Here is a 23,443-nt window from a genome sequence, read left to right as displayed (position 1 = left end):
GTAGATAATTAGATATTTCATATGTGTTAAAAATATTTGTAAGATAACTTTTGTCGGTTTTGTTTACAATAATGATTCAGAAAAAACAATGTTTTCGATTGTTTAAAAATAACATGTAGAAGATATTTTCCAAAAAAAATTTGTTAACTTGTTTAGCAGAAAAGTCGTGTGCCTTACTTAAATGTGTAAAATTATTTGTACAAAGTTACAAACCACTGTGACGATTTCTAATTTCTGTAGTGTTATGCTTAACATTTTGTTACAGTAAAAGTTATTTATACTAACTACTATGATAAAAATACCCTGTTAGTGAACTATATGCAATGGATGAGCCTTCATGTTCTCATTCTACACCGAAACAGTCCTCAGCGAATGTTAATACACGAACTCAAGAAAAGAATCCTGATGAAAAAGAGACAAGCTCATCATCTGAAGGTTTGAATAGTTTCTTACTTTGGTCTTTATTTGAACTGGTCTATTGAAGATGTATTTGCTACTGATTTACTGTACAACATGTCCTTACAACCTTGCTTTGCTGTTTTTTTTAACAATGTTATGACTTTTTGCTATATTCCTGGCCTGCACGTATGACAGCAGACATTTTTTTGTAAATGCACCCAGAAAATTGGTATGAAAGACATTTAACTGCTTGTCCACTTTATTACTTGCTTTTCATTCGCTCATGCTCCCCCTAGATCCCACATTGGATTTTATGGCACATTTCGCCGAGATCTCGGGTGTGCACGAAGAATTTTCAGGTGTGCAAGTGTGCGCGAAGAAATTTTAAGGTGTGCACGAACCAGTTAGGTGTGCACCTCGACAAAAAAAGCTAACCGATTTACAAATATTTAACAAAATCTCAAAATAACTGTCAAATGCAATTGCGCCACTGGTTAACTAATGTAAAACGAAAATTTGGAAGGCAAATTTTTTTCTTAAAGGGAACAAACACACCAGGTGTTGCAACCTAAAAAATGTCTCAAGTGTGCAATCAAACTTGAAAAAAATAGTCTTGGGTGTGCACTGCCATACTATCTATACTGGCCTAGATCCCGTCGGGAGCCGTCATATTCTGCAGACTGGCCTTATCTAATGTATCGACTATTTTTTTTCTAGTTTTTAATAGGGTTGGGCATTTAACCGGTCAAATAAAATCTGGTCAATTGACCGGTCAAATACTGGTCAAATTGGTCAAATATCGGTCAAATACTATACACCCTATTAAATTGCATTTTAAGTTAAAAGTTGTAAGTTAAATCTTCTTATAAACCATAAGTAATGGAAATATAGGTTTCAACTCATGTAAATTTGTTTGTGAAATAGGAAATGTTCAGTTTATATTATATTATAGACTTTTCGACTGTTTGCATACTTTATTTCATCAATGGCCCCACCTGTGTCACTGTAATTTTCATTCAGTAATCACATTTGTGAACTGGATTCTCATACTATTCTTTATACATCAGATTAAAGTCTAATTTTGACTGAGATTTAACTGCAAAACTCGCTTATCCTGCTTAAAGTCGTAATTTATTTGGTTGTCACATCTCCATTCATGAAAAAATATATATATACAAAAGCTTGGTATGTACACAGTTTATCCCAATAAGTACTGACCTGTAACTCATCCACAAAAATCTTTTCAGAACAATTATAAACTAAATATATAGCTACAAACAATTTTAGAATCAACTATAGAAAAAAGGACTGTAGACCTACAAGTTTACACAGATGCTTTAAATTACTAAGATTTTTTATATGTCAGTGCAACATTTGCAAAATGCTCAAATATATATATACTAATGAACTAACTTCCCCTCATGGACATATCACACTCGATTTTAATTAAGATAAAACGGTGCTAGAAGTGATCCATGTTTTTTAATTGCATTGTAAACCTTGCAAAGTTTGCCATAATGTAAATCAGATCTTAATTTAAAATAAAAAGTATCTCCTAATTGTTTTGGCATTCATTTCAAATGAACAAAACACATCTATATTGGCTTTAAAAGCACTTTAAAATGTGCTAAAAATGTTTAAAATTGAAAATAGTATTTGACCGCTTAAATAAAGTGCTGTCAATTGACCGGCTTGCCAACCCTAGTTTTTAATTCTGCGGCACTTGCAATATCAAGTTTATTCCCAATATTCCTAAGCAAGTTCAGTTTTGCAAAGTCAGAACATGTGCGAAAATATTTTTTCCTAATTGAACATATTTAGTCATGCCTTTATGGAAGCGATTGTATTGTTTAATCACACTGGATAAGATGATTAAATTTTTAATTTATTTGCACAAAGATGAAGTTCTTAAAATGGATGAAGCCCAAAAAGCTGCACTGCAAGCTTTAAAAATTGATGAACATCTTGAAGATAGATTGAAGAAGCATGGAGTAAATAGAAGAAATGTGAAAACTATTATCCATGTAGGTGTAAATGTTCCTACTAAAGTTAACTTATGTGCAACTTATTAAAATACTTTTCCTGAATCTTGTGATAATAACATTTTATTTAAGGCTCTCATTGTCAACGGGTTAATTTGGGGGACTGAAACGGTATTTCTCCAGCGGTTTCCCAAAATTTGGACTTGCAAATATGGCTATTTTTTGGTATTTAAATGAAACACTTGCGGTCTCTTAAAACTACTTAGCGGTCACCCAAACCAAACCTTAAAAAAAACCTGTCCAAGTTTGTTAAATGAAGTTTTAGTAAAACAAATTGTGGTTTATGACTAAGGTCGATTTGACAATCTATGACTAAAAGCTGTTAAATGCATCATAAGCAACTGACATATTCCATTTCAAACTTGGCACACCATCAAGCCTGTATATCCAGTTAGTAGTGCACCAACCTTATGTACAAAGCATCGTTGTTTTTGAACCCGCCAACAGCTGGACAGCTTTAATTGGGCCAATACCTAGTACAAGCATAGAGTGGTACGAAAATCTTGCTCTGTTTTGCAGGAACTGCTTAATGATGAAAATGTCAAAAACATCTTAAAAGCTAGCATGGAAGGTGATAGTGTTCCCCAAGGTTTGCCTGTAAGCATCTGTTTTTTACAACTTTTGGTTTCTAAAATACTCAAAAATAAAGTTCCATTCATCTTCTATGTTGATCCAGTGAAATATAATTTTGTCCAGTTTACAATTTTACTTTAAAAATTGCATAGTTTTCGATTGACTTTTTTGGTTTTTAAGGAAGCCAAGAACCTTCGCTCCAAGTTGAAGAAGGTTACAGAAAAGAAAGTGGTAAGTGTGAATGTCTTTCATGCCATATTATGTTTTGACTTACGTTGCGTTTTGAACTGGGCAACACAATTTTCAGATTTGAAGCGAAAATTAACTTAAATGTCACAACCTGTTCACAAGTAAAACTGTTGTACAATTTTCAGGCTCCCTCGTTCACTGAACTTGAGTTTCCTGATGAGGAAGAAGAAGAGGATGAAGAATATAATCCTGAACTTGAGGTAATTACCAATGTAAAAAAGTTTATGTTTAACTCAATGTTTTATCATGATATTCAACTCATCATAATTTTTGACTCGTTTTGTTGATCACAATGTTTGCCTCCTTGGTTCATTATGATGTTTGCTACATTGGTTCATCATGATTCTCAACTCATTCATTCATCATGAGTTTATCATGATTTTCAATTAAAGATCTGTTTTGAGCAGGAAAATACCTTGGATACTGAGGATTGCATGTCACAAGATACATTGACCTCTCATGCTGACCTTGACTCATCACTTGAAGAAATAGAGAAAGGTTTGTAAATTTGTTTTACATTTTTGAGGTTTTTCTTTACTGGGATATCGGCTATGAACAATTTTTCAGCAAATTGCACAATTTTGTGATGAACTGCAGCTAAAAATCCTAATTTTGGTTTGTTAATTAAGTGAAAGACACCATCACTGTAACAGGTGACAGCGGCCTTATGATGACTCCTTCAAATTCATTTCTGAGCGATCTCAATCAGATTGATTCTGAATTAATGGCTATCGATGAAAATGTAAGGCAATCCATGTTAAATGACGATGAGATAATTGCACAAAGAACAAGGTAACATTGCAAACATTATGTCAATGTGGGTGTTTGCCAAAGTTTTGCCAAACGCCTTCATTATAGATATTGTATCTATCATGTTACTTAAAGTTTAGGTGTTATTTTGATTTTTTTAACAAAGGACCCACTTCTTGAGCATTTTTTACTTGTAGGTGGACCGTACACACCTTGATATTTTATCTAGTTACTGGAATATGCAATTATATGGAATGTTTTCTAGAATAGACTAAAGATACAGGATTTGCATGCAAAAGATTGGAATTTTTAATTAACTAGAATCAGTGATATTAAAATAAAAGTTGGAGGCAGACTCTAAAAAGTCCTAATTTATCAGTTTATTTAGTTTGCTTTGTTTATATTTGTGTCGATAGTCCAGTAAATTAGAGCAGTGGTTCCCAAACCTTTAATGATGCAACTCAAATACTGTTTTCGCACCCCATATTTACTAGTTTGGTGAAAAAGTTTATTGTAAAACTGGAAACTTTTCGAAAATTTTGGGTTTAAACACGAAGAAATAGAAAATATTAAGTTTATACTTTAGTTACAAAAACATGAGACCTAAAATAATATAGTTATCCATAGTCTGGAAAACACTGTATCAGAGAATATTACTTAATGATGTGTTAAGTGAGCTGCGTAAAGGTTTTCATTGTGCAAAACATTCAGTACAACCATCCTTAACAATTGTTTTGCAATGGCTTTTGTAGGTCAAAGCATTCTTTAATGGACATTGCTCTTGTGGAGATTGAGACAGCATTCAAACCACCTGATGTTACTGAAGATATGTACGTACCATCAGGAGATACAGATTGGCACAAGTGGCTAGCAGAACTTATGATGGATGAAGGAAGTATGTTTGTGATATTCTTGAACTATCTAGCTTGATTGAACCAAAAAAAGAATCAGACCATTAAGCAAAACATACTTGGGAAATTTGTAAACAAAAAACAGAAACTAAAATTTAAAAAATTAACGTATTACAAAGTATTCCTTTTTACCAGCTAGTTTGGGCCAAACCAATGTGAAATTTGCACTGTCTGCAGCTTGTGCAGGCAGTATTTTACCATTTATTTATTTTACTGTATGTTGATAATTAGGTGGTTGTATTGTGGTTTAACAGGACATTGATAGTTACTGTGTTATCAACATGTAGACAAAACCACCACACTTTCAATATTTCTGGACAATTGTCATTTATGTTTTTGTATTTTTTCAGTCGTGAACAAAGCAAATGTTACTGAGGAAGATGACAAGGAATTTGATCCTGATTATAATTTTGTTGGATCAGAAGTTGATGATGTCGTTGAACCTGAAGATCTACGAGATGATCCTGCTGTAAGTAATGATTGAAGAATGTTGTACGCAAAATTATATGCAACAGGAGCTTATATACATATCTACTATGGTCCTTGGTGAATTAGGGACCATGTATGCTGAAACACCAGAATAACATGGATTACGCTGTAAGGTGTAAACTGATATAATAACTCTAACTCCATTTTTTTTTCTTGCTTTGTATAATTATAGTTAAAACTGTTTGTGCCTTTTAAAAAATTAGAATTTATGTCTAAAATCAAACATGTTTAATCTGCACATAAAGCTCTAATAACACTTTTATTTACGCAGTTCTCACGTCTTACTATGATTTGTTTGCAGACCCGAATCTCAAAGAAAGAAGTCCAAGAATTGCTGGAATTATTAGAGGTTCCAGCGATTGATTACAAGGGTCAATGTTTGGCCCCAACTCCTACCACACCCCCCAAAGAAACCCCACGCTCATCCAACAAGCAAGTTACTTTCATGTGGGTTTAAATTTCATTTTTTATTATGATCAACTTCTTGTATGGAGCATAAATCCTCGTTTTCCCTTGTACAGTGACCATCCCCCAGCAAGTCAATATCTTTTTTATGGGTCCCCTTCCCTGAAGGGGACACATATTGTTTTTGTCCGTATTTATTTTTTCTTTTTTCTGTCTAACGCTGGCTTGTGAGACGCGTTTGGTCAAGAAAGAGTGCTCCAAATTTATTCAAATTTACAGAGATGTTAGTTATTAATCCAAATTTGATCCTCCTGAAGTTTGACCCCGATTGACCAAGCGGTTCACCCGCAGGCCACTGACTAAGTACAGCATCTTGGAGTTTCATGCTTTGTTGTTTGGTGCAATGTAAAGTTTTTTAAAGAATTTTGTGTCTTTTTTTCGGATTCACCCATTTTTTACCCTTTAAACCCCGAAATAAACGGTTTTAGTTTTAAGGCAGAAATACATGCCCTATGGTGCAGAAAAATTTGAAAAAGTTAACAATTGTTTAAGCAGGATATTCGTTTAGTATTGAAAATTTTGCCAGTTACCTTTACAGCCCACAATATGTGTACGCTTTCAGTCTGATATAAGTCCCAGATAAAGATATAAGGGAGGAATTCACTGGTTTACGATTAAGGCGGCAGAGCGGGGGATGCTCAGCTTGACGTCTGGACAGACGTTTTACGAGACAGTCGTTTCGGTGATTAGTAATCAGCTGTTTTTTTGTGCAGCAATGCTGTGTCGTTTTATTGAGTTATCACGCGCATTTTCAGTTTTGGCGCAGGTTTTACACCTGAGACGTAATTCGAACTCGATAAACGTACTTCGGTTTCGTTTATGTCAGGCAAAACATCGTTGATCAACATAAATATGAAATTTAATAAACAACTTTTTCGAACGCCGCGATAAATGGTCTTTAAATTCTCGTTGTTAGCTTGGCCGTCTCATAACCATGGGTCACTAAAGGTCAACTTGTAGGCATTACAACACCGTTACGAATTTTTCGTCATAACGTATCTTCTTTATTTTTGACAAATCAATTCAAGAATCAGTACTTAAGTCATGTATAAATTAGGCCGAACGGTATTGTTGAACACTAAGGACTGCATGCTATTAAAAACAGTGTCAAAAGGTCATTAAACGGTCGTTTTTGCGAAACAAAGTTAAGTGAAAAACAGGTTGTTATGTATACCTTTGTAGCAAACGACTTTTTTTATATAGTGTCTAATACAACAGTTAAGGCTTTCTAGGAAAATTTGTGTTTAAAAACTGAACTTGAACCACAATATCAAGGTCAAAGCAAGAGATTAAATTGAATGTATTTTCCCCGTTCTTTTTTCACTGATTTTTTGTAATTATATGACAATAATGATGCTAAAAGAATATGGAAAAGAACTTTTAAAGTTAAGTTTATGCCTTGTCCTTAAGAATATAAAAATATAGGTTTACTGTAAATCCGCATAAACACGTGTGTGGGGACCCATTCGTTTTTGCTTGCAAAAACAATCATGTATGTAGATAAAATTGTGTACAGTGTAGTAAATTGATAAATATCGTATAGAATATATAAAATGGAAGTATATCAGAAAGCCACTTTTCTAGTTTATTGAGGGCTTTGTCTTTGCTTAAACGCATTGTCTTTTGTTTAAACCATGATATTTGCAATTAAAGACATTTTTAAGTGAAACCAAGTGTCTTGAACTCACCTTTTTGTGTTGATAAGACTTATATATCACCACTTGGGGGACACATGGCTTTACGAAGCACAAAATTTAAGTGGCATATGGCAGGAACTTGGCAAGCCTGACCCATATAGAGACTTAAAAGACCTAATCGGGATTTAATTAAGTGGCATTCATTATTTTAACATTTTAACAAACTATGAACATCTTCATTACCGGACTGTATAAAACACCAACACAGCACGTTATATGAACAGAAAGTAGGAATCTTGAAAAAAGTAAGTCCAACTTTTGACGAAAAAAGTTTGTTTGCAAAGCACAATATATAGGAAAATAATTTGTTAGTTGTACCATTTTAGTTTTACTTTAAACTCTACAAATCCCAAATGTTACCAACTAGAAAACAATGCTTTTTTGCAGGGACGAGAATGAATCACAAGCGAGAGCATTAAGTGACGCAGGAACTTCAGTCAAACAACATTTACAGATACTGAAACACCAAAAGACACAATCACAAACTAAACTGAATCCGCAAAATCAAAATCCAAACTTCATACAACAACCTTCAATGGTCAACTTTAATATATCAACCGCAGACATACAAATGGCCCAGCCATCATCACTGACACAAACTGTGCCCCAAATATCAACAGACCAAGTTTACCAGCACCAGCAAGTAGTTGGGCTTAACAAACAAGCGTTGGGGGAGCAATCGACCCCCCACGCAACACTAGTGACTCAACCGATGTCAGCTGAGGTTGTTAATCAACCTTTGGGGGTGCATTTGACCCCCCAAGCTACTATTGTTCAAGTTCCTCAGCAACAGATTGCAGTTGAGCTCCAGCAACAGACAATGGGGGTGCATTCGACCCCCCAACCTATGGTGCTGCAAGTAATGCCACAACCTGCAAATGTTCAAGTCATGCAAACGCAAATGCAAACCAATAATGCATTTAATTTCACCGCGAAACAGAAATATGAATTGGATCTTCAGATAAGACAACATGTCCAGGTAAAATTCGTGTTTCTAATTGATGTCAATTGTGGGTAATGCATTGTATCTTCCAAAATAGTGTTTTTTAACCTTTTTTGTCTGGTGGCCTATTTTAGAAACCCAACAGAACTTTGTTGTGCTGTGTTAATCATAAGTTTAAGATAGTTACTTTAAATTTTGTTGCCAATATAAATACATTACCTTTTTATTGTTTATTAACAGCCTTTGCGACATCTAGTAAAGTTGCAAAAGATCCACAGGTCATTAAGCAATGCGTAAAATATGTGGTCATTTAATCCTAGTAAATTGATTTTGGGAATCATTCCCTATTCTGTTATCATTGTTGGAACGATTTCCACCTTTCATAATATATATATATCATAAGTTTCGAAACAGTTGTTTCAAGGCAAAAAATAGTTAGCTTTCGTAAAGGACAAATATATTTCACTTATGCATATGTGCAGTGGTGGAATTCAGCTGGTTCGCACCGGTTCTATAGAACCGTCTCACAAAATTTTTTGAGATCAGCTAACCGGTTAGCATTACTATTTACTGTCGATGGACTTTTTGTAACAGAACCAGCTGAAAAATATGACTTTTGTGATAGAACACTCTGACAAAAGATTTGAATACCACCACTGCCTATGTACCGTTACCAAATTTGTAAATAATGTGGGGGTAATTTACACATAATTTTTTTTTGTTACAGCTATTGTCACAGGTAAACTTGTTGTGTCGAAATGCCGAATCATTTTCCTCGATTGTGCATGACACACATGCCCTGCTAAAGGTGGGTATGAAAAGTTTAATTCTAAGTAGTGTTTAAAATATGTTTGTTGATATTCGAAGCATGCAATGCCATTAAGTCTGCTCTCTGATATTAAAATACTGATATACTGATATACTGATTTGTAAGTGAATTGTTAACAGGCCACACAGAAACGATACATTATGTCAGTGATTCTTAAACTGTGTATGTGTGGGGGCCCATTAGATTATGCTTGCAGAAACAATTATGTTATAAAGTGCCCGGAAAAAGATAGGAACCCAATGAAATGTAGGTGCCAAATATATATCCATTATAAATATAGTAAATGGTATATGTGATACATCGTTAAATATGATGTAGTACAGTATATACAAACTGGCAATATATAGGAAAACCACTATTCTAGTTTTATGTTTTATCTACAGGAACTGCAACAATTGGGGGAATACAACAGAAAAGCAATGAATATTTACAAGTCTTCTTTTGATGTTTGTGGCTTAAACGAAGCACTGAATATTGCAAAACAGGAGATTGATAAAAGTGAACCTGTTACAAGATTAACTAAGTATGTGCAAATCGGTTGACGCACTATTATTCCATGCACAAATAGGTGTTTAATTTTTTTTCTGATACCACTAAATGCAACATTGGTTGTTAATGCTTTTGAGTTGAGTTAAGTTTATTTCGCTTGGTGAAAGAACACATAGCGACACAATTACACTGAACAATCACCAATCCGGAAATAGCTGCACAACTTTAAAACGTCGTGAAGCGCAAAATAGTAAATGACACAATTGGTGGATCATGATTAAACGCACTGCAACTATACACTGTATAATGAAGCGTTATGTGGCAGGAGCTCACCAGAAAGTGAGTTCGGTGCACTGTGGCTATATCCTAGCAATCATATTTAACAGCCTGTTGCGAAACGTTAAGACGCAATGGGGCGCTGAAAAGTGGATGCCACAATTGGTGGATCATGATTAAATGCTATGTTTTTGTGTTAAATGTGTATTGCAGATATGAAAGACAAAAGGGATTGCTACCTCTACCACGGAATATCGCCACAGTGATTGCAAGCAGTGGTGTTTTTCAGTTCAGCCAACTTTTACCGACGTCGGCTGCAACTTACGACCTTTCAAGACTCACTTTTATAACCCCTGAAGATAAGTGAGTGCTTTGCCCACTATATAATGAACTGAACAATGTTTAAAAAATTATGTGAAGTGTGATTTGTTTTTACTGTTTATTGGTGGCTATATTGGTTTCAGGTATTTGCTTGTCAAAGTTACTGAACTTTATTGTGTTTGTCCTAAATCAGCGATTGAATGGAATACAAAAAAATCTATTTAACCACATAATTAATGTAATTGCATGGGGATCGTAAGTCCTGATTGAGTTATTTGTGAAGAAAATAAACTTTTAAAAATTAAAATCCATTGTCTGCTAGTTTTGTAGCTTTCCGATGTCCCTTACGTCAGCAACAGTGTATTGAACTATACAGGCCCCGGAAGTACGCATTTTTCCACCATCTAACACATTAGGAAACATTCAAAGAAAGTGATGCTCAGCACCGGGTTCTGGCTCGGCTTGGCCCATCCCTATTGTTTAACATTTTGAGCATAGCAGATCCCAGTTTTGATCCATCCTGGTGTGAAACGCAAAGTATTTACGAGCACTATACATACGAAACATAAAAATATGCGTTGAATATGAAGCAGGACCTAATACGTTTGTGTTTTCATTTGCAGTCTTCTTGTGTTGGGCTTGGCTCAGATGGAAGGCCACCAAGTTCCGTGGCATATTTTAATCCACCAGTACATGATGCCGACTAAACAACCTGAACAAATCAAGTTGCGTGTCTCGAATGCTAACAGTGGTCACTATCGTCCTGATCACCCGATTAGACTCTTCCGAAGAGGCGGAAAGCTACCTTTTGTACCGCCTCTGATCTTACCGGATGCGGGTCCTGGAACAAACACTCCATGCATGATTTATTTGGATAAATGCAAGGCACCGGATTGGCTGGTTTTTCTTCAAAATGAACATCAGTCTATTCAGAATAACGCATTGCCATTAAATCAATCTGGATCCATAGGTAAGTTATAAGTAAATAATATTTTAAATCAGTGATGTTTGTTCATTTTTAATGCAAATTAAAACATTGCCAAATATGGCTATTGTGTATCACCCAATTGCAACTTAGGGGTTTATCTACTTATCACCGTTCATGATGTAAGTTTCAGTAGTTCTGGAAAATTTTATTCCAGCCTGTACGATTGAGACCTTATTGGTTATAACCAGTGGTGGGATTCAAATTTTTTGTCAGCCGGTTCTATCACAAAAGTCATATTTTTCAGCCGGTTCTGTTACAAAAGTCCATTGACAGTAACCAGTAATCCTAACCGGTTCGCTGATCTCATAAAATTTCGTGAGACGGTTCTATAGAATGGGTGCGAACCGGCTGAATCCCACCACTGGTTATAACAGTGTGCACTGTCTCTTTTGGGAATAAATGCTACGGATGAGCCAAAACTGCCAATGTTCTGTTTGGTTCAATAAACATTCAATAAACCATGCTAGTTTTGTAGCTATCCAAGGTCCCTTACATAACCTGCGGTGTCATAAGCAGTACAGGCCACAGAAATATGTTTTTCACCATCCAATGCATTAAAAATATCGACATTTTTGTCCTTGCCTATCCTTTCGTACACTAGTCTCATATGTTACCAGATCATGAATTTGCAAATTTCATGCTCGGGTCAGTATATGCAACTGCTTGACCAAGTACTTGGGTTGGTTTGGCTGGGCTTGGCCCATCACAGGGTTTTATAAACAGACACAGAATTGTGTTATCAGGCTTATAACTTTCTATTATATTTCAGTTACAGTCCCCAGCACTCCGTCAACACCAAATCCAGGCAAAGTTTCTACAACAAGTCTCTCTCAAACAACACTCCCACCTAGTGTTGGGATCGTGCCAGTGAGTATTGCCATTTCACCACAAGTTGTCCAACTGACTCCAACCAGTAACGCCGCAATGAAGCGTTCGCCTCTACTTACAAAAACTCCATCTGCTAAACTTGCAACGAATGTGAAGAAACGTTTTTCGCCAAAGAGAGAATCTGAGAGGAAGAATAGTGGAAGGGCTTCCAAACAACCTAGACTGAACCCAGATGCAAAAAAGGTTTGGATAGTGTTTGAAGTTGAAACGATTTTTGTTTTTAGGATTATAGTAAAACAATCAACAACATTTCATTAAATGGTAATAATTCTGTATCTATTTTCCTGAAAGGTAGTGTTCTTTTTTTAATTTTTTATGTCTAGTCAGGCTTTCTTTACTGAAACTGGCTTTTTTCAAGAGTGGTTCAAATGTATTTAAATTTCCTTGTGTCAAAAAAATGCTAACCCAAAGTTCTACAAACATTGGTTAATGATTATCTTATGTGCTCTTTAATTGCAGAAAGAACAATCACGTCCAAAGCTATCATCATCTGCAAGTAACCAGACTCCAAAAACTGTTACCACCACAAACACAACGACAGTAGGAGCTACTACACACACATCATCTACAGCAACACAAGTCTTTACAGTAAACATTACCTCAGCTAAAGCCAAGCAACTTTCTGAGAACAAAGGAAAGGAGCCACAGCAGACAAATGAAAACCCATCAGTTGTGCTTGTGGACAAAACTGTTCAAAACAGTGCAGAGGTCAGCTTGGAATCTGAAGCAACCACGTCGAAAATGGTAAAATCCGTGTTGGTGCGAACTACCAGTGTTTTGTTTTGCTCAAGGTTGCAAAGTTAGTCTTTTTCAACAAAAGAATCCATTCAAATTTTTTTGACTTCAACCAAAGTGTTACCCATTTTTTAAAATGCTGTTTCTTTAACAAAACTGGTCAAAAGTCAAGGTTGTTAAATGTATTTCGGTTCAGGCTCAACAATATTCATTTGAAACCTACTCTGAAAAAACCTAACTTAAAAAGAGTGACTCTACTGACTTGGAAGTGCTTTGTTAAGTTCAACCAATATGCAACTTAAATTAACGTTTTGCACCACAAAACATGAATGTGTTTATAGTGTTCAGGAAAAAGTTAATAGTGTATTATTGGCAAACGAGACACACAACAATTATTGCTAAAATAATATGAGTTGCTTTTAACATATTATTGATATTTGTCAAAAATGTAATTGAAAATTTTAGTGATTAATACTTAGTCTAAATTTTACATAATTTCTACTGAAATTTTTAACAAGAATTTTAGTGAATGTAATTTTTGCCTTGTTTTATTCAAACACTACCGTTAAGCGTACAACAAAGAAATATTACAATTTCGTTTTCAGGATACAAATAACACGAATCCTGATCCGGATGAAATCCATGATGCAGATGATGAAGGAATGACGGAAGATGATGAATTTGATGACATGGAGGACACAGAGGAAGATGAGGCTCCTGCAAAGTCCTCAGGAGGAAAAGAAGATCTTCATAGTGATGAGGACACATTAACTGAAGAAGACATGGCTGAAGAGGAGAGATGCGAAGAGAAGAAGACGAAAAAGGTGGATGATAAAGATTCAAGATGGAGAGAAAACCGAAGAGTAAGATGGAAAAATCGATCTTTCAAAAAATCTAAGAAGCTTGGGGGAAGATTACACAGGTGAGCAGATCAGAAGACTAATTTTATGGATTCACTTTCCTGGACAAACACTTTTTGTGTGAAGGGTGGCGTATATTAAGGATGGCCCGAGCAGAGCCAGAACCCGAGTACTCGGTACCGAGCATCGATGTTTTTGATGCTCGGTGCTCGGCCAAGCAGTTGCACAAACTGACCTGAGCATTAGATTTGCATATTCATGCCCTGCTAACATACGAAACTAGTGTTTGAAAGGGTGTCCAAGAACAAAAAGGACTGTTATTCAGGCGAATAAACTCGGCACACCGACGTGCGGTATATCACTAGTTGTTATAACTATGATATGAATAAATTCATACTGGGATCAGCCCTGAAGCTTCCATGCTACCAGCGATCACGGCACACTCATATATAAATCACACTCACATTACTCGCGATCCCCAACTTCGAAGCTGACATGTGCATACTAGGCAGGCAACAGTGCTTGTGGTTCGACTTTCGACGGGTTTACCTTGCTTTCTTATGTTGCAGACTACATCCCGGTTTAGCCGGTAAAAAAGCTCGCATCGCTGATGAAGATAATTTGAGCAGGAATTTAAGGAAATCGGCTGAAAACATCCGATTACTGGAAGAAGACACGATTGTTCAACTCGATCCAAGCAGAGTGGAAAAAGAAATGTTATTTGCACAAGGATATCTTAAAAAGTAGGTTGGATGGTTGGTATTTGAAAAGGTCAACTTATTCTATTACCTTATTCAAACAGAAAAGATAAAAAATATAATTTATAAACATTGATAAACGTAAGCATAAACAATAAACATATATACACAGTGTTTAGCATACACAAGCCTCAAAAGGTCGCCCAGCCACAAGTGGATTAAACAGATTAATTTGAAGTAGAACCAAATTGCCATGTGTACAAAATCAGTCACACATCAAAAACGCAAGATAAATAAATTTTATCGGGAAACAAAAATATTCAGAAAAAAGAAAACAATTTAGAAAACACTCAAACTAACACATGTCTGCCCATGTACATTGTGAATATATGTTACACGCTTTTAGCTGTTGCTGTTATTGCCAAATTGTTAACATCACTGTCGATTTGCCAACTCCAAAGCGGTTGTACAATTTTGTCACATATTAGAATTAGGACATTAGTTACAGGGGCTGTCAGCGGACCCAAAACCGACAGTTAAGTCCCAAAACCCGACCCGAATTCGAAATTTTAATTAGGCCCAAAAGGCCTAGTGTAAAGTCAGACCCGATTTAATCCCGTTTTATTTTAACTTAAAAATCCTGAAAACCGGTCTACCTATGATCTATTTTGTCCTACAACGAAAACAATCTTGATGTAATTTGATAAGGTTTTAATATCTTATTGTTTTTCAGAATGGAAGAAGCGTTGAAAGATCATCCTGATGTTTTGGTGAAAATCCTTGAAATCCTCTGTCAATTTGACACCGATTCGAGCCAGTCGCCTTCCTCACTCTTCTTACGCTTATCAGAAATTCTCCACCCATGGCCGACTCTTCTTAAGGGCTTTGCGCCTTTCCTGCTCCCCGAACAAGCACATGCTTGCGGCCTGGTGGGTTGATGAATGTTAACATTTTTGTGATTTTTTTTGTTCAGAAAGGGACGATCTGTGGATATGTGATTTTTATATTTCCAATTGACCTTTATAATTTATACCCTAAATATAATTTTGGTCCAAGTAATAAACGGTAACGACTGATTGTTTTAAAGTTTTATTCGAATAATGAACTGACTTAACCAGCATAAGGCGAATATTTATCGACTTTTTCTTTTTCTTTTTATGATGTCGTAACTTAAAATGTAGCAAATTACGTTTAAATCAGAAACTCCAACGTGATTCAGCCATAATTGCTATAATGATTTAATTATGTTTAGTAAGCCGCTAATGACTGGTTGTCACTACGATTGTGTGTCTTCTAATGACAAACATAAAACAAAAATGTAAAAATATAATTACTGCCCCAATACAAGCGATTTCGGTTTATCGCATATTCAAGTAACCAAGCTATTTCGCAATTGGTGAGGGCCGCACCTTTATATTACACAAATTGATTTTACTTTGTTTCAGACCAAACACGCTTATGTTATGCTAACAGCTACCAGTGAAATTTGCAAGTCATATCTGATGCATTGTTAGGTCGCTGTAAAGCAGGGGTGGGCAACCTTTGTTACTGTAGGGCCACTTATAAATGTCAAAATTGGATCGCGGGCCGCACATGTGCATAACACAAAGTGATTTTGCTTTGTTTCATACCAAATATGCTTAACTACAAGTATAATTTGTTTTTGATTCTAGCCACATTTTGCCAGATCGCAGAAAAAACTAGCATCAGGCGCATTAATCAGCTCAAAATATGTAATAATTGGACTCGTTTACCGGTACTTTTGAAATCCAAGCGTCTCTGCGGGCCGCACATCCTTTCATGAAGGACCGCATGCGGCCCGAGTGCCGCAGGTTGTCCGCCCCTGCTGTAAAGTAATACGGAAAGCATTGATCTGCTCTGAAACAAAAAAGCGTTGTAGTAACACAGTTTACCCGCCATATCTCATAAAATCAAAGCTTTCTGGGTAGACCCTTCGGTATGCAATACATCAAATTTGCTGTCAACAGGATGCAATAAGGCGTATTTATATTTAACCCACAAGTTTTCGTCGACAGCTTCCAGAGCAGCAAGTCTACGCTCGAGCTCGCAAGTTTCTTCGTCAATTGGAGATTCGGTTCCAAGACAACCCTCCCCATTTGAACCGGATCCTAAACGCTTTCCATGCAGTGGCTGAAGGCTCCATACACACTGAACAAGAGGTGGGGAGGAGTTGTAAAAATCTTATTTCAGTAGATTTAATTCAAAAAACACGAGCACATTCGTTCATACGGTATCCAGTAAACCTCGGTAATTCCGGATTTTCGCCTAATTTGGACAAAATGTGAGGTACAAATGATTTGTAATGTGGTAAGACTTGAACTAATAGACATCGATTAATCCGAATCGTCACCTAATCCGGACATTTTTTGGTCCAAACGGGTCCGGATTAACCGATATTTTGCCTTAACAGCATCACCAGTAACTCATTTAAATCAAAAATTAGAAACAAAGAAAATATATTTATAAACTAATAATCTGGACTAACCAATTAAGGTTTAACTGTATCTGTATTATCAATATTTTAGATTGTTAAAATTTTGCTCCTGTTTAATGTTTAGAACGTGTTTTCTTACTGTCTTTAACTTACAGCTTGGGTATGTTTAGATGAAAAGGGTAATAATGAGCTTACTCAAATCGGATCCATATCTACAAGAACAATTCTTAATGTTTTTTGATGATGAGAGACCTCCAGAAAGCAGGCTGCACGGAGACTACGAAGAAGTGATTTGGAGCGACGACCTTCTCAAGGTCAAACACCCTAAAAATAAAAATAAAATGTTTTTTAACTGTGTGATATTTTTTCAGGATGCGGGAAATCCAGTTGAGCATGTTTATATCCCATCAGCTGAGGGTCAGGAAAGCCTCGAGGAAGGTATGATGTTCAATACAAGTTTATAGGGATAACCTGACATGTTCTGTTGAATGCTGTCTTTGTGCTGGGTTCCGTTTTTCCCTGTTTCCGTTTATCCTTTTCCGTCCGGAATGGTCATCACTCATGAAACATGTCTCTTGTACAATTATATGTCAATTTTCATGATTGTAAGCTGGTGTTTTCGGGACAGGTTCGTGCTCAAGTTGGACCAAATCCAGGCCCGACTTTACACTTCGCATTTTCACCAACTTTTGGGCCTATTTAGGCTATTTTTATTGGCCCTAGCTTTCGGGCTTGTACTTTTGGGCTTGGTTTCGGATTAAGGCTTAAGTTTACATAAAACAAGCTTGGCATTTTTAAACAACAAAATCGCTTTAGATTTGCTTACGACTCTGGTTAAATGTGTGATTGGTGCACCGCATTTTTATTCGGAAGGTTGGAGGTTCGAGTCCCGTTCGAGTTCTACCTTCCATTTATCTCGGCAAAAAACTTGTGTGGCATTGTCGAACCCGTTGTTGGTTCTATTTGATTTTTAATATGGAACTGATAATACGAATATTATTCCGCCGTTTTTCTTCCTACCTTTTTGTTTCCTACCAACAGTTTTAACCCATTAAACACTAAACAGTGATGGTCATTTTAATAGTTCAATACTAAAAAAAATATTTTTTGATTTTAACTAAAATGTTTTAGTTTTAACATTTCAACATTTTTTATCACTTAGCTCATGTTGATGAAGCTCCGAAAAGTCCTCCAAGCCACAGAACGCGGGTTAAACAGACAGATGTGAATTTCAACACTGAAAAAGAAAACTTGGATCCACAACAAAATGAAACCATCGTAGACGTTGCACCAGCTGCTACACAGAATGGTAAGTAACATTGGTATGTTATAAAACTGCAGTGCTCAATTTTTTCGACCGAGCAGTTATGAAGTCACACAAACGTATATGACGTAACAATTATGTACCGCCCGTATTCTGTTTGTTAAAGTTAATCTGTTTATGATTGTGTATTTAATCGCCAGGTTTTAAAACTAAAACGTATTGATTCCCTATCTCTTAATTCGTGGCCGAAGACTTTTTTTTATCGTTGTACATAGTTCAGGATAAACTTCTGCCGTGGGTTTGAATCCCACCGCAGGCTTGATTTTCTCGCTTACGACATAAGAGAGTTGTAATTTGGACAGGGCTTTCCGTGTCAGGTTTGGGCTTGAATAAAACAGGCTTGATTCGGGTTTGACTTTACACTCGGCAAAAATGTGCCACTTTTTTATCGAAAAATCTGGTTCAGGTCGGGTTTCTGTCACATATTACTTCTGGAAGGACTGATATACTGTGATCGGTGTTTGTTTTGTTGTTCAGACCGCGCATGGGAAGAAGCTGCAAGATCGGAAGTTGAAAGTGAAGAAGACGTGGAGGAATTAGAGTAAGTTGTAATGCGAGATAGATGGAACGGGACCAATTACGTGTTCTCAAATTTGTTTGTAGCAATGCATAAATATGTATGAAGTGGTCCTTCATAAGCAATCGATATGTGGATTTCTGTATATTTGACTTAAAGGGTTTTCGGGCTTAAATTATAATATAACGGGCCCGATTTAGCCTTAACTTTACGCTCATAACTTCCATGCTTATTTCGGGTTTTGTTTGAAAAAATCGGTTTGAAAAAAAAATCGTGAGCCTGCTTTCAACACTAGTTTAACGACGACTAACAATTTCTACTTGTAAACATGATGTATTGATCGCACAAAGAATAGTCATTTTAAAACTGATCCTATAAGAACATTTTTTGTGACACAAGTCAAACGCGGTTCCGTTTTATTATACGTTCTGGAACGTCATTTTTTGAAGCATGTTTTTTTCACTAGTTTTTTTTTTTTAATGGATAAATCTGTATCAAGCGTCCCTTTAAGAAATTAATAGTTTGTTTTATAATTTTTTCAAAAAGTATAAAAAAGTGCATAATTTATGTTTATTGTTTAACACAGGTCGCAAGTCGGGTCTGGTTCGGGTTTGAGTACTATTACAACATGCTTGATTCGGGCCTAACTTTACACACATGTGTCATTTATGCAGCAATTTCCCAACTTTCGTGCCTAATTCGGGCTTTGTTTAAAAAAATCGGGTTAGGCCCAAGTTTCAAACCCGTTGCAATTCTAGTTTAACCACAACTGACAATTCCCGCTTGTAAATACGAGTTATTTTTCACAGCCGCATAGAACATCCAGCACCGGCATTATGCCTTCCATCTGACATAGGAGTGATATCAGAAGACGCGCTGTCGTGCAGTCCATTCAAACGTCACACTACTGCTGTTTCGCCCAAATCTACACACCAGCAAGTTACCATAGACAGGTTTGTACTGCACCGAACGTTTCTAAGTTGTAGTTATCGCTTGCTTAAACCCACGACAGGATACTATAGAAATGTAACAAGAACGAAATTGCCTTTGCTCTGTTTCGATCTTTTGTTAGCTGAATTTAAGTTAAAAGCACTGTTTTATTATTGATATTATTTACAGTCATTGTTCGACATGGGTTTTACAAAAACAAAAAATTCATGCTCTCCTAACTTAATCTCCCAATAATTTGTCCCCGCACAGACCGAAAACACCCACAAACACTTTGGAGCACCACGAGACGATATCCCTTCCGGATGGTGGCACCCGCGAGTCACAGTCCTCATCTTTAGGTTCTAATTTACCCAGCACTCCAACCGGATCACCGAGAAAGGACGTTCCATGTAAGATGAATTTTGTGGTGACATTTTTTTGTTGTTGTCGGTTTTGTACTTGATTTAAAGAGATATATATATTCTGACTAAATCTAGGAAACTGTCTGTACGATTAGAAAGAAAAAGATTAGTAAGCTGCACACTGTTTCGACCAAAAAGGTTTTATCTGTGCGGCTGGTGGCAAGATAATGACCGTGTAGACCAGTTTAGCCACATTACCGCACACGTACATAAGACACACACAAAAATGTAAGAACCTGTGGGCTAGTGGACCCCAAAGGGGAAGGAATTTACTATAATTTTTACATGTGGTTTGTAAATAGACACTTCAGCTCTGCAAATATAACCTGAGAAGTTGATGACCCAATTTTAAATGATCTGAGTTTGGTTTAGCATCAACTATGTAGTATATTAGGGAGGAATGAAAATGTTTTGAAGTTTCGAGTGAGGAATTCGTCGATAAAGGCTGGGAACCACTGCTAGAGATGGATTGTTTTATTGATTACGGATGTTATAACGATTTAAAAAAATATTTTCCAGATGTGTTTAAAATACACAAGCTTTTTTGTGTGTAGTGTTAATGCCTTTACCCCACATACAAAAGCAATTTAAAATGTTTGCATCTTTGCAGTACGTCAAACGAAAGAAAAAAGCAATGAAGAGCAACCTTGGGCGAGAGAGGACGATGCTATATTGCTGAGTGTCTGTAAAGAGCTTGGACCTTGTAAAGAAGCCTTTAAAAAGGTAAGTCGCCTTTAACGCTTTTCAGAGCTGTTGCTTTATATTCCATTGCAATAGGAATTGTACGGTTGCCATGAAGACTGTCATGCCGAAAATGTATTTAAGCGTTTAGAGTACTTTTTGAAATGCTTGGAATAATTTTTGTACGATAAATGTTATTGTAGCAACATCTAGGGACTTCTTTCAAGGGTGACGTCCAAATAGATTTGGATTCATTATGCTTCATCCACCTATCGACGGCATAAATGAAAATATATTTGGGTATAAAGTACATTTAAAAAGATCTTCAATTTAATGAAAATCTGTTTTTTTGTTTCGTTATGTATAGGCGTCAGAACTACTGAAGCGTGATGACACCGAGTCTCGTTTCGGACACTTAATGTCGCTGTTGGCCGGCGACGATCTGACCGATGACACCGACACTGCTAGCCAGGACGAGAGCGACGAAAGCGATTCTGCCGATAGTTGATTAGCCCAACACAGGTTTTCCCCGTCAAAGTCAGTTTCACAGTCAAAAAGTTTTTATATTATTTATTCTTTTAAGTCAGTAGTTCTCAACCTTATACGGATCGCGTACCACCCCACTTTTCTATCGCTGAGAAGCAATAACAGAGTTATAAGTCGGGCCGGGTTCGGGCTTAGGGTTTCTACAAACAAACGGGTCTGACTTCACACTCTGTGTCAGTATTTTTCTTGAATAAATTTAACTAGCTTAGTACAGTGGTGAGATTCAATTTTTTATCAGCCGGTTCTATCACAAAAGTCATACTTTTCAGCCGTTTCTGTAACAAAAAGTCCATGACAGTAACCAGCAATGCTAACCGGTTCGCTGATCTCATAATAGTTCGTGAGACGGTTCTATAGAACCGGTGCGAACCGGCTGAATCCCACCACTGGCTTAGCTAGTTGCTGGACCTGACCTAATGTCAAACAGCCCTTAAACGCCTTGTTCAAGTCCGATTGTCTATTGCAGCGGTTCTTAACCGTTTTTTGTCCACGCCCCCCTAAGGTGTTTGTCGGGCACTTCACGCCCCCCTGAAACAGGCAAAAAACGACACTTTTTTTCGAACACATGCAGCAATGGAACTACCAGAAGTTTTCGTTGCCTATTTTGTAAACCAGGGATCACCTAATTACGGCCCGGGGGCGTTAATGATTGTGCAAACATTCATATAATACATTTCAGTAATAATTTTACCTGGTCTAACAGGATAACAAGGCATAAGTATCACCCAAAAGCAGTTTGTTATGTCACATACAAAAGCAAAGAACAGTAATTGTGTGCGAACAATTGCCTTTTTAGTTCTTTGTGGCTATGAATAAGTTGGTATGTGGCACTTCGATATTTTGCATAATGCATAATAATTTTACAATTAAACAGCGGCACAATCTGAATACAAATAAGATCGTAGTAAGACATGGACCCTTTGCAGTCTCGTCAAAATCGCCTAGCGAGTGCCAGTTTGGGAGAGGCTGCTTCAGGGCTTGTAACCGATGTGGCTCTTGAGCGTGATTATGAAAATTATCCGGCCCGCAGTTAAAAAATTTCGTGACCCCTGTTCTAACTGACAAACTAAAAACTTTGGCACGTAAGTCACTATTCAAAATTTGTGTTACGCCATAAGGTATTGCATCAAAATATTCGTTTCTTTTTAAAAACGTTTGTGCTCGCAAACAATACACTACACTTGCAAAATTAATTTTAGGTGTAAGTGAGTCCGAAATTAAATAAATTTGTTTATTTAACTTTTGGCTCACGTCCCCTTTGGAAATGTCTGGCGCCCCCCTGGTTAAAAACCACTGGTCTATTGTATTTGTTGTCTTGGTCTTTCGTGGGCTTGTCAATCAAACTTTCGGGCTTCTCAAAAACGAACCAGATTTGGGTCAGGTTTCGGGCTTGTACTTTCGAGTTCGGGCTCCAATTTCAGGCCCGTTTTCAACTCTGAGCAATGGACTTTATCAGAAAAGAAATTTCTGCAATGAACTAAATTTGTTGAAACATCTGCAATATAATATCCTAATATTTTGAATCGTTAAATTGATTTTTTTTTTCAGGTAAAAATGACCACTTAGTCACTCAATTGGCGACTGCATTGAGCTATTGAATCAGAGACTTGTGTTTAATGGGTCTTTCGTACTACGAGCCTCTTCACATATTTTCACGAAATATTGAAATACTGCCAGATTTTATTTCGTTTTCACTGTGTTTTGTCTTTGATTTTTTACCTTTTACGAAACATTTCGTAAATCGTACATTTTTCCAATACAGAAAATGTTGCAGCTCCTCGCAAATGAACAAGGCAAAATGTTTGCCGCAATTGCTGCTTGAATAACATGATTTTTTATGCTTGCCAAAACAGGTGCACACAGACCTTCGCCTGGCTTAGTTTCCATTCATGAAGAGATTTTGCTTTCATCTCTACGCTCTGCTATCGTGTGTTTGTTGCACATTTTTTGCGTTTTTTGACAAAAC

At 36.5% G+C, this 23,443-nt stretch overlaps 1 protein-coding gene across 2 annotated transcripts; it reads left to right on the top strand.

Moving 5' to 3' along the window:
* Window positions 1-231: 231 nt before the first annotated feature.
* LOC145232067 (uncharacterized) lies at window positions 232-23,308 on the top strand. 2 transcript variants are annotated; one of them, XM_080096569.1, is made up of 30 exons: window positions 232-435; window positions 2,299-2,423; window positions 2,961-3,038; window positions 3,195-3,245; window positions 3,389-3,463; window positions 3,671-3,761; window positions 3,917-4,055; window positions 4,766-4,908; window positions 5,275-5,393; window positions 5,715-5,860; window positions 7,963-8,554; window positions 9,246-9,326; window positions 9,731-9,870; window positions 10,326-10,475; window positions 11,057-11,403; window positions 12,191-12,492; window positions 12,769-13,053; window positions 13,650-13,966; window positions 14,474-14,647; window positions 15,336-15,531; window positions 16,639-16,782; window positions 17,228-17,371; window positions 17,429-17,495; window positions 18,220-18,366; window positions 18,859-18,922; window positions 19,708-19,851; window positions 20,099-20,238; window positions 20,861-20,973; window positions 21,299-21,468; window positions 23,026-23,308. In XM_080096569.1, the coding sequence occupies exons 1-29, from the start codon at window positions 324-326 to the stop codon at window positions 21,437-21,439; spliced, it is 4,767 nt and encodes a 1,588-aa protein (XP_079952695.1). In that variant the 5' UTR covers window positions 232-323; the 3' UTR covers window positions 21,440-21,468; window positions 23,026-23,308. The 2 variants fall into 2 exon arrangements, with proteins under 2 accessions (XP_079952695.1, XP_079952693.1); XM_080096567.1 differs by having other exon boundaries at window positions 3,893-4,055.
* Window positions 23,309-23,443: the final 135 nt, after the last annotated feature.

This window comes from Phallusia mammillata, chromosome 6 (genome assembly GCF_965637545.1).
Source record: "Phallusia mammillata chromosome 6, kaPhaMamm4.hap1.1, whole genome shotgun sequence".
NCBI lineage: Eukaryota > Metazoa > Chordata > Ascidiacea > Phlebobranchia > Ascidiidae > Phallusia > Phallusia mammillata.
This window is presented reverse-complemented; position numbering and strand designations above follow the sequence as displayed.